The sequence below is a fragment of the Fistularia commersonii genome, chromosome 28 (assembly GCF_037954325.1).
Source record: "Fistularia commersonii isolate RoL2024-O1a breed Wild chromosome 28, RoL_Fcom_v1.0, whole genome shotgun sequence".
NCBI classification, from domain to species: Eukaryota; Metazoa; Chordata; class Actinopteri; order Syngnathiformes; family Fistulariidae; genus Fistularia; species Fistularia commersonii.
The window spans coordinates 11,123,297-11,135,646 of NC_141311.1; the positions used below are offsets into that span (position 1 = coordinate 11,123,297).

The 12,350-nt window shown below is 40.8% G+C and overlaps 1 protein-coding gene across 1 annotated transcript in view; it reads left to right on the plus strand.

Annotated features, from left to right (window-relative positions):
* Positions 1-12,350, plus strand: part of b4galt2 (UDP-Gal:betaGlcNAc beta 1,4- galactosyltransferase, polypeptide 2) — a 183,718-nt gene that overhangs the window by 145,686 nt on the left and 25,682 nt on the right. The window contains exons 5-6 of the mRNA XM_086176474.1: positions 1,768-1,955; positions 9,348-9,470. Of these exons, the coding sequence (XP_086032600.1) occupies positions 1,768-1,955; positions 9,348-9,470 (311 nt within the window). The remainder of the gene's footprint in view (positions 1-1,767; positions 1,956-9,347; positions 9,471-12,350) is intronic.

A 12,350-nucleotide genomic window follows, 5' to 3' on the forward strand; every position in this document is an offset into this window, starting at 1 on the left:
ATTTGATGCCAGTTTTTTTAAAGAGAGGGTGGCATTGAATAATCAAGTTTACATTTGTGCTGTTGTTTAGGATTCTATATTGCCCTAAAGTCTGCTGGACCTTCCCGTCTCTTTCCAAATGGTCCAAGGTACAAAATTAAAAGGGCATTGCAGTAAGACTCTTTTGTTTTTGATAATCATGAGAGTTTAAATATATAATTTTTCTCACTACTGACTATTTTTTCACTTAACATATTATGGGCTTGTAAAATGATAACAGTCAATAAATTTGTCTCAGCTTTATTACAGTCTTCCCTTGTAATCCCAATCAGAGTGTAGGAACATTTTGTTTTTTGTTAAGATCCAGTGTCCAGTTGGAATCTATCGACTAGGCCCTGCTGGCTGCAAGCGAAAATAAATACAGACAAAACAAATTGACCAAATTAGCAGTCACAGAGTCCTGCAGGTTACATCCTGGATCACAATCAGCTTCCAGATTAAATGGTTGTAGCTACAATCCGATCCTCAGTAAGAACATTGACACTTTCTACTTTTACGACATAAGGATTGATTGTCTTTGAGTATTCCGGCCTGTATATGAATCATTTATTATTTGCCCATGCTTTAATAGGTTGCTAGACTTTTGTTGCAGAATAGGTAGGGAAGGACACTGACCCAACAAGGGTTAGAGGTGTTGCATTAGGTGGAAATTCAATACATTCAAAGTTTGTAGTTGTTCTTGCTGTGGGACTGAGACCATTTGTACCAAAATAAATGGACTTGGACACTATATGAGTGAGAGGAATGACAAGAAAAGTTGTCTTGATGACTCTATATCTTAATGTGTTTGCCACTAACTGATGTCCAAAAGTGGTTTAAATTTTAAATCATTTTTCTTTTTGGCCTTCTTTTCTGTGCCTATAAAGAGGAATAAGACATTCAAAGAATATTCAGAGGAAGGATATAGGTATCCATAATATACCAATAAAGCTCTGAGAATAATTTGGTACAAAGCAAACATAGAAATCCATACAAAGAAAGGGTTTTCGTCAAAGCTGTTGTTTAGTATTGCATTCGATCAAGACCAAACAAAATGTATTGCATTGTAAAACGTAACCATCCATTCATCCATCTTCCGCTTATCCTGCAGTCAGGGTTGCGGGGGGATGCTGGAGCTCTTCCCAGCTGTCATTGGGAAAGAGGTGGGGTACACCCCTCACTAGCCGCCAGTCAATTGCAAGGCCACATGTAGAGACAAACAAGTAGTCACACTCATTCACAACCATTTTCTCTCCCTTATACACACACTATGGCAATTTTACCAATTTTACTAATTGACCTTCTACATGTCTTTGGACTGTGGGACGAAGCCAGAAAACCCGGGGGAAACCCGAGGGACACGGGGAGACCATGCATACTCCCTTTTCCAGAAAGATCCTGTTGGCCACAGCACAAAGGACTGTGAGGCAGAGGCGCGAAAGACTGTGCTACTGTAATGTCTATGCCCATGCAGTATTATAAAATTAATTTACCCATGGTAGATGATGGGTTTCATACACAGAACAGACTTCCAGTCGTTATTTATCCTGTTAGTTGTATGTTTTACAAACATTGCCGGTCTTGATATCTCTTTAAAGACATTATCCAACCCTCTAAACCTTTTTATATATATGACATTTAATTTGACCTTTCGAGGAGATGGTGCACCGATAGAACCACATAATTTGCTTTACTCTTGGATAGGTGGTGAAATAATGAAATAATCATATGTGATGTGTTTTTTTGCAGTTGGGTGAAGACACTTTTAACCGTGCCAAATTGCTAAATGTTGGCTATACGGAGGCATTAAAAGATGGAGACTACGACTGCTTCATCTTCAGTGACGTGGACCTGATTCCAATGGATGACCGCAATCTTTACCACTGCTACGACCAGCCCAGGCACTTTGCAATCGCCATGGACAAGTTTGGCTTCAGGTGACATGATGATACCAGCGTCTTTAAAAACACGCATTTCGTTTTACTATAAAAGTATCAGTATATATTTTTGGCATACTACCCTGGGGAGTTCCATGCAAATTACAATGCTAATATCAGCACATGAATAAAAGTATTTCATTATCTCTGTGAGAGACCAAGTATGGTGAATGCAACTTAATTTTGACTTTATTAATTCAAGACACACTGTATTAAGATCATACACAACTGCAACTTGGATTTCACTCCAAATTTTGACACATTATTCTCTATAACTCCCGATTCAACCGTAATAGACTCCGCTCTCCACAGCACTAATTCTACATTCTTGAGTCTTCACGCTCCAACCCCCGTCACCCCCCCACCCGCACCATCTCCTACCACCACCAATCACAGGACTGCATCCTATTTGACAAACCTGCCCAGTCTAATGATCAATGAAGGGCAGGAGAGTGACAGATAAACAGCCTATATCTTCTATTCTTGGGTCACTACACTAACCCCCCACCACGAAGTTCCTCAACCCCAAGTGATGTACAAAACCGCACAAAAGCCCCCCCCCCCCCCCCCCCCCCCCCCCACATGTCAGTAATCACTACTTAAGGCATACAAAACATAAACAACACAAATGACAACTTGACATTCTGAAGTAACAAAACATTTTCTTTTTTTCCTTTTTTTTTTCTTTTTTTTTTTTAAACTAGGAGGGTCCGGGTAGACTACCGGCCACTCCAATGAGACCAGGGCACATTCTTGCCCTCTCTGGAACTGAGCTCTCTCTCCTAACTGTTTCCCCTGCAAAGGGGACTCACAAAGTCTCTGACCCAAGCTGGAGCTCTTCTCCATCACTGAGGACGAGCTGCCTGAGGAGATGGGGGCTGGAAAACTGTCGGTTCTGTCTCTAGCCGGGGAGTGGGGGTAGAGGGAGAAGGAGTGATGGGTTGGGCGGGGGGCTTACATGAGCCCTTACATCATAGTTCAGTTTTTGCCTCACGCTGGCCCTCTACTGCTGCTCTTGAGCAAAACTGTGTGCTGTATCCAGGCCGTCTTTAAACTTTCTAGCATACTCAGGACCTGCCGGTGTGTCTGCAAAATCTGGAAACTGCTTGAGGGGTGCATGAGAATGGCCCGTGGGGCCCTTGTGGGCTGTGTAGGGGTCCAGCGGCAGCAGAAATCCTCCACGTCCCTCTTGTTCCGAACTGAGTAGAACCTCCGTCGAAGGCGGCAGAGTTTTTGTAACCCCAAAGTGCCCGGGTCTTGTGGCTCCATGCATGGCCCTCAGCACCCCTTCCTGCAGGCCTTTTGGGGCCACCACCTGCCATCTCTCCTCCCCTGTTGCAGGCTCTTTCCATGACCACTGCAACACGTTATGGTGCAGAAACAATGCGTCAAACATGGCCCACAGCCCTTTGGTCGTTGTGGGGAGCACTGCCACCTCTTCCCACAGTGGCCGCTACTGCACCTCCACCCACTGCAGAACAGACCTCAGGTCCACATCCCAACCCTGTTGCTGTCTCCACACTGCAGGTGCCACCTGGAGGACCCTTCTTTCTTCTCCACAGCCTGCAGCTCCCACTCTCTCTCATTCAGTGGCAGCCAGGGTGGGGGAGAGTGGACTTGGGGGGGGCAATTGTCAATCTGGAGAAAAAAACACCTGAAACGGTGGTCTGAGGATGGGTTGAAGAGTGACAGTCTCCATGGCATTCATTATAAGACAGACAGGGGGTGTGTCCGGACAAACCCTGTGAAACAATGTGACCGCTGGAACCTACCGAATTGCTCACCGTCCCTTTCAGCAGATCCAACTGGCAGCCTCCAGCCCTCAGAAAGTCCAAACCGAGGACACATGGGTCCTCTACTGCGGCTACCCAAGCTGGGTGATGTATCGTCCTTACCCCAACCTTCGCAGACAGAATGTCCCAGCCCTTCATAGGTGCCAGCTCACCTGTGACTGAGCACAGACACACCGTGGTGGTCTCAGGTGGCGTCCCTTTGGTACCATATCCACCCTCACCACTGTCACTGTGGACCCCTTATCTAACAGTGCTGGAAAAGGTACTCCCTCCACAATGATAGGAATGTAACAAGAGTCACCTGCAGAGGCTCACCCCACCGCGACCATCAGCTCCCAGCCTGGGAAAGGCAGCTGCCTCTGGGTGGCCCCCCTGACCACCCCAGCTGAAATGTCAGGCCCCTCTATTTGGGGGTGAGGAATGTGGATGTTGTGTTCCAAGTTGTGCTGCCATCAGGGCGGTCCCTGCTCTATTCAGGACCTGCTGTTTCCCGGAGCCTTACAGCCATACCCCCAGCAAACTCTGGGCTCTGGGTGTGCCCTGTGTGTCTGCTGTTGTGCCACGGCCTTCAATAGCTAAGTTTCTTCAGTAACCCATACCGGCCTCTCTCCCTCTGTGGGGCTCACCACTGTGGCCTAACGGCAGGAGAGTTCTCCTCTTGACCGGTCATATCAACCCCACCCCACACTTTTTCCCTCTCTATAGCCTCTATAGCCTCTCCAAGGCTGCCTGCAGGGTCTGGGGGTGCTGTAGCTGCTCCTGGACACGCAGCTCTGCAGGGCGAAGGGCTCTGATAAGCTGTTGCAGGCCAGCTCCCTCTGTACATCTGACGGCATATGACCATAGGCCCACCAAGTCAGGCTCTCTATTTGCTAGCCAAACCCCACTGTGGCTCACCAGACTTCTTGCCCAAATCGTGGGAGCCCTGGTTGCAAACACTGTCCGAACCACCTCTGTAGGGCCCCGTCTCTCACTGGGGTCCAACAGCAGGAGCCAGGAGAGTGCTAGTTGCAGTGCTTTCCTCTCCGTAGACCACCCCTGTACAAGGCCTAACAGTTCAAACTGGGGCCGGAAAGCTTCCCAATCTGGCCTCCGGGAGAACTTGGGGACCTTCATGGCGAAGACATTGGCCCCACGCAGCACGTCCCCATCTGACCTCTCGTCCATCTTCACTGTTGACAGACTAACTCGAGAAAAAAACGCGACAAAATCAACCAGGACACCACCAGTTGGAAGTCACTTCTGACACCAGTGTGACAAGCCAAAGAAGACATCTGCGACTTGGCTTTCACTCCAAATGTCGACATTCTATACCCAAAAACTTCTATTGATACAACCATACTAGACTCCATGCTCCACATCACTAATTCTACATTCTTAAATCTTCCTGCTCCTACCCCCATCAACACCCCCAACACCCCCGCACTCTCTCCCACCAGTCACAGGACTGCATCCTCTTTGACAAACCTGCAAAGGACCAGAGAGTGACAGGTCAACAACCTATAGATTCTATTCCGGGGTCGCCACAATATACTAAAATAAGAAAGGAGTTGGAATGGGACATAATCTGGGGCAATTGAGCAATAGAAATAAGCTACAAAAGTACCAAGGGTATAAAGACTTGGCCAATGAAAGGTGTGAACAGTGCACATTGTACAGTACTCACAACACTTAATCTATTTTAAGTAGAAAGAATCAAAGCAAACTGAGATTTTATTTTATTTTATTTGTAATTTTGCACTTGTCATCCTGTAAATGGTTTATTTGCTTCACAGTTTTCTGTATTTTACTGTTTACTCTTTGAATTGATAGTAATGTGATATCCCACCTTCAAAGCAGACCAGTAAACCTTTGCATCCTTATTTTTAGGTGACTTTGACCCAATTTCAGCTCATTATACAGTTGTCTCCCAAAGTCACTGTGGTGTTAACCATCTTACCAATATTTTTCATATAGTAAGTATTTTGTTTGGAAAAAGAGAAATAAGACAAAAACATATTTGAAGACAGCAAGTTAACCTTAATGCAAGATAAAATAAGGACAGATCACGCATTGTCATTCCTGGAGCATCACTTCAGCAGGATCCTCATCTTTTCTCAGAGTGGAGAATCATCATGAAGTCCATTTTGTAACATGGCTCTTCAACCCACAAATGACCAACTCTTTCAGGATATATGTCACAAATTCATAACATTGAACATAATATGGATTTTTCGCTCTCTCTGTCCTCTTGGTAAGCTATGTCTGAATGAGTGAAAGCTTATTGACACAGTTACGCTGAACATGTACATTCAACATCATTCAGACTGATTGAAAATGACAATCACAAATCAAATTGTTGGCAGTCATTTGTATGTGTTAAAATCTAAAACTATTGTTGTTTGAATATATGTCACTAAGGATCAACATAATACTACTTCTACTGATACTACTATTACTATTACCACTACTACTACAAATAATAATAATAAAATTGAAAATAATAATAGTAATAATTGCCAACAGGTTCCATAGCTAATCTCCGTCATGACTCGAACTTCACAAAAGCTCCAGTACCAACGTTTTCCATGGATGCTTTATTCAAAGGTGGAACGTGTTTGCAGAGATTAGACATTAAGTATTGTGTTTTGTGAAGTGTTGAGAAATAAAAGACTTCGGAGTGAACCTGAGCTGAAATAGAAATTTGGAAAAGCCACAGATATGATAATATCAAATATTGTGACTATCCCAATAATTTTGCTGTTACAAAGGGGACAGACATTTTGAAAGTTGTGAACACTGGTTACTTTGTAATATATTCCACTAATGTGTCAACCAGTCAATCACAATATTTTCACTCCTGAAAATACAGTGAATTCAGTCATCAGTCATTTTGTGTGGCCTCAATTAAGTTTAAATTTAAACCTATGTGAACAAGTATAACAAATAAATAAATTAACAAACAAATAAATGAATAAATAAGGAGACGGCCCAGTATTTCTGAATGTTCAAGACTCATTTTAACATTACATCCCAGCTTAAATAATTGAAGTCTCTCTCTGTCTTTCACTCTCTCTTCCCCTGTTCCTCTCTTCCTCAACTCGCTCCCTCTTTTTCTGTCTATCGGCCTCTCTTTCACTCCGTGTGTCCCTCCCTTTCTCTCGATTACTATAATATGCCCTCAAAAACATCGCTGCATGTTTTTTTAAATTGGTAAAATTAAAGAAAACGTCTCCTCAAAGATGAGTAGTTTTTATTTCCTCTTTTAACATCCACTTCTGGCATGACAGAATACCATATTTGTCTTTTAAAATGAAGCCGAAAACATAAATTTTTCAGCCCCATTTTAATTTGTTTCAATGAAAAAATAACAGATAAAAAAACAAACAAACGAAACTCATTCATTTAGTTGATTCCTCAATATCTTGGCCGTTCCTCTCCAGCAGTGAGACAGGAGATATTCACAGAATATTAAATCAAGCCATAATGGTTGTGAAACTACTGATATATTAGCAAGTTAAGTTATACTGGCATGGTAACTTTCAGAACTTTGATTACTGCTCGGAGTCTGTGTTAACATTTGATGGCTAAACATCACACATGGCTAAAAAAAAGAATCAGACATAAAAAAATGTAAATTCCAGATGTTTGAATTTTAAATTTGTTTCATTAATGCTCTTTTGAGCCTGGATAAATGAAACCAGATCTCAACTAATTTTCAATCTTTATCAGTCTCTATTTTCTCCCCTAGCAAGTGTCCCTTTTAAGCAGAAGCAAACAGTCAAACAGCACAGATGCTGCAAAAAATAAATCAGTAAATAAATGGATATATATATTTGCATGTGGGTCCATGCTCATTCATTTCTGCTTGTTTCCATCTTACCAAAGGTACCTGTCATGCTTCTTTTTTTACTGAACACAACACAGAATACACACACACAAACACACACACACACACGTACATGCACACACACACACACATCGCCCTCCGGTTAGACTCTGGGTGCCTGTCAAGGTGCTCCCAAGTGATGTCCATCCCAATCCACTAGTGTCAGGACTTTTATATACCCAGCTTCCTCTCTGGAGGTGTTAAGCTGTAACGCTTTCCTTTTCCATTTGCTTGGGAGATTTCAACGTACTTGAAACTGTCAACCTTGACTGAGCTCATGAGTGTCTGCTGTTTAAGTCCCAGGTGACTGCTCTATCAAGTGCTAGCTGATGCTTTGACCTTTCAGTGCTGTTTCCAATTTCCTTCTTAGTTACACTATGATACTTGACAGGAACTTTCTTGTTATGGAGAAGCAGATCTTCAACTGATGTGGCCTCAACTGAACATTGTTTTTGCCATGTACTACCAATGATGAGAGTAATAGGAAAAAAACTCTGACCACATTTGAACATTGCCTTCTCCTGCTATGGACAAAGAAGCACCCACTGGATGCATTGTATTCATTTATTTTTCTCTCTTATTTATTTTTGTTTTTACACATTTAAAACGTGGCCTAAAAACAGTAACAATGACGAAAGGCCAGGAGGCAGAGGTAGAGGTTGCAGAGATGATGATGCTAAGGTTCCCTTTTGGAGTGACCAGGATGGATAGGATCAGGAATGAGTCCATCAGAGGAACAGCACATGTTAGATGTTTTGGAGAGAAGGTCGGAGAAGCCAGACTGAGATGGTTCGGTCATGTACAGAGGAAGGATAGTGAATATATTGGTAGACGGATGCTGGAATTGGAGCTTCCAGACAGGAGGTCTAGAGGAAGACCAAAGAGAAGATTTATGGACGTAGTGAGGGAGGATATGAAGGTAGTTGGTGTGAGAGAGGAGGATACAGAGAATAGGATTAGATGGAGAGGGTTGATTCGCTGTGGCAACCCCTTAAGGGTAAAGCTAAAAGGCGAAGAAGAAGAAATTGCAAAATGCAAAGTCTCCTCAAGATATAAAAAACTATGTATGGAAAGTGTAAGTCACAATATAAGCCACACTGACATTCCCGATCATTCTTTTAGCAATAATCATTATCTTGTGGTGCTAGATGATTCCGTCTGTGTTCAAATATGAATCACATGATTTAGTTTGCACTCATAATGAAATGATGAAACGAATGTTAATCTGTTTTTATTTACATTTATAGAACCTCTGAAATCCAAACAAAATGTAAAATGTGAGCATCACTTATTCAAACACTCAATATTTAAATTTAAACAAAGTGAGGTGGATAAATTAATTTCATACCAATCATTGAATATCGCAAACTTTTATACCTTGACAACCTGCAAAATCACGTCCAGAGCCAAGTAACCAAATGTGATAACCAGACGACAAGGCTTAGAAATAAATGTATACTGCATGTCGCTGTCTATGATTTGACAAAGATCTCTAAAAACTCAGGCTATGTTAGAAGAGGTCAGATCAAAATCCAAAAAATGTATAAATATATCTCTTTTAAATCTGACACCCTTACTAGCTGTGAAACAGCAACCATTTAATAAAAAAGTGTCTTTTTTACCATTTGTTGTTGATTTTAGATTATTTCATCTACTTCCATTCCAAAAAATTCATGACTTACTGTAAATCTCTGCAAATCAACAGTGTGTCTCTTCTCTCTTACCCTTCAGGTTGCCGTACGCAGGCTACTTTGGAGGAGTCTCAGGTCTCAGTAAAAAGCAGTTCCTAAAGATCAATGGCTTCCCAAATGAGTACTGGGGCTGGGGAGGAGAAGATGATGACATCTACAACAGGTAACATTAAATTTAGCGGCTGCTCGTGTTCATTATATCTAAAGATGTCCTCAGCTATGTTTGGAGTACTGGGATTCCTTTTTGGAGACTAAGCCGTGACAAAACTACTTCAGTGGGAAGCATTTAGTTATTAATGACATGGCATTATATATGTATTTATTCACATATGTATTTATTTATTTGGATTAGATGGATAGTCTGTTAAGAATAAAGTTCCATCGTAGCTTAAATTCACTCACACGGACAGTGAAGTGGCTGCAGAAGGGAGATAATTCACATCTCTGAAATGAAAGCAACACAAAAGTTCTTCATGTCATGTGTGATTTATTATAATTGTTCATAGGAGGAGAGTGATTAGCAAATAAATTAACCTTTTGAAGCACTTCAGTCAGCTTTTAATGACTTCCTCAAGTTCACTAATGATATTAGTGGGGAAGTGTGCTGAAATCAATGTCGGGGGACGACTATCAATTTTACAGGAAGACAGAAGGATGACTTGAAGCTTCTAAAATGCTTTGATTCACTTACAGGACCACTGGTTTAATTTGCTGTCTTCCCCAACGGTGGTTCTGACTTAAATTGTCAAACTATCTGATAAATTGCAATGTAATGTAACCATTTTACTTTACATTCTTTTCTTGTCTTTGTTTTTATCTATTACATAGGCAATTTGACATACTACATACTTTCTATGAATATGCAATGAGTCACTATTTCCACTATAATTCCTAACATTGAATGACTCCCCCAAAACAATAGGAAAATATGTTTATAGCCCGAAATGACAATTGCACAAGGAGTGAATTTTCATTTCAAATAACCTTTCACAGAATCACATTGAAGCTTAAAACACAGCAGAATATTCTTTTTCCTGCCATTTTGCCAAATTTTCAGCCTTTGCCAGCATTTTCGACTACTCTCACCTTTTCACCAAAACACCAACAGAAAATGTTAAGCTCTATGACATTGAACATGGTTTAAGATAGCACTTAGCTCCTCATTTAACTTAAATGGAAGTTTAGCTGTACTGAAGTTTTACTATTTCTCATTTGAAAATCTCTTGAACATTTTTTTTGTTATGCTGTTGCTGTTAATTTAGAGACTCAGTTAAATGAAATGAAAAAGTCTGTTTTTAGGTTATAACCCAAAGAGTTTTAGGTTATTGGCAGATCGGTTCCACCGCTGAAAATGCTTATGCCGAATCAGTCTATGTGTTTTAAATTTGTACACTTGTGTTTAACCCTACATTATTGCATTCACTTTAGTCTGTGTATTCTTGCTGTAAGTAGAAATAAACATCTGACACCGTGCATGACATGTATAGAGCCATCTATTCAGATTTCATAGTCTGCTGCCAAAGTAGCAGCGAAGCACAGACATTGGGCAAAGATTTGGGAAGATCCAGAAATCCAAACAGACCAAACCACGGCATTTCTCCAATGGCTCTGTACAGACACACTTTCATTTCCAGCCCTATGAAGTATACTTGAGGTATAATCTATACCGCAAGTACACCTATTCAATACCGTAAAGAACTGGCGAAATGATAGAAAGGGAAGAAATACACTGGAATCTACCAATAGGTTTTTGTCCAGTTACAGCAAAAATAGAGCCTATTTTCTATATTAAAGTCCCTTGCTCCAACCAGTTTACTTCCTGCTCTACCCTCTTTTTCACATATGATTACCTTCAGATACAAAAAAACACATATTTGGCAAAATGGAGCTTCAAAACAGGGTTATGATGGCATCATCGAGTTCAATACAGTCAGCAATGGGCGATGTTGCACGTATATTGTGTGATTCTTTCACAATTTATGATCATTGTCCATTTAAACCGAATGCAATTTACATCAACAGTTTACTGTATTTTTCACAAAAATTCCGAAGCAATTCCAAAATCTTGATAAAGTTGAAAAGAGACTTAAGAAAATATTCTACAACTTTTATTTGCAAACATATCTTTCAGCCTTTTTTTTGTAAGTTACAATTTTAGCTGTGCAAATTTCATAATTAATCTATAAAAACTTGTTTTTCATTTCTTTTTTAATTTGTGCTCTTAATGACAATTAAACAGAAAGTCCTAAATCTCACTTATTTTAAGCCTGTGAAACAGAACCCCCGCCTCCCACTGTCTACCTGCACTTTTAAGGGTTGCACGAATAGTGTGGTAACAAAGGATATCAAGCGGGGAAGTGTGTTATTCATTAAACCATCATACAATGTTGTAATTGACTTTTTTGTGCTGTGTATCCCTTACCTCAATACAATAGGATTTGATGTCGGTGCATCTTTTTTTTTTTTTTTTATAAGGTTGATTTTGGCCAGATATGAGAACTGCTGAAAGCTGTTTTCATTGAGGGCAGCACTGTGGTGCAGTGATTAGGGATTCTGCCTTCTAGCAAGATGCTCCCTGGTTCATTTCCAACTGGGTTTGTGTGTTGAGTTTGCATGTTCTCCCGGTGTCTGCATGGGTCTCTGAATTACTCCCAGAATATAAAATCAGGCAGTAGATCAAATGAAGACTTAAAATTACCCCTGTGTGAATGGGCCCATGATGTATCAATGTATCTTTTTCATTACGCTCTCATTATTAAAGAAGCATTTTTAATCTCATTATATGCTTATTATAACAACTCATAAGCTCTATTCAGTTACTCCAAAATAAGTTTGATTTATATAACAGCTCACAAATTGAGATAAAAAAAAAATCCGCTGCATCTACAAGGGCCGACATTTTCATTAAGGATTTTCTTCTTGAAATAGAAGAACAGTTTTTAATGGATTTGAAACTGAATCTCAGGCCGGGTGAACTAACAGGCTGTCTTGCTCTGTCTCTCAAGACACATTAAACCAGAAGATGAGTAAGAGAGGGAAGGAT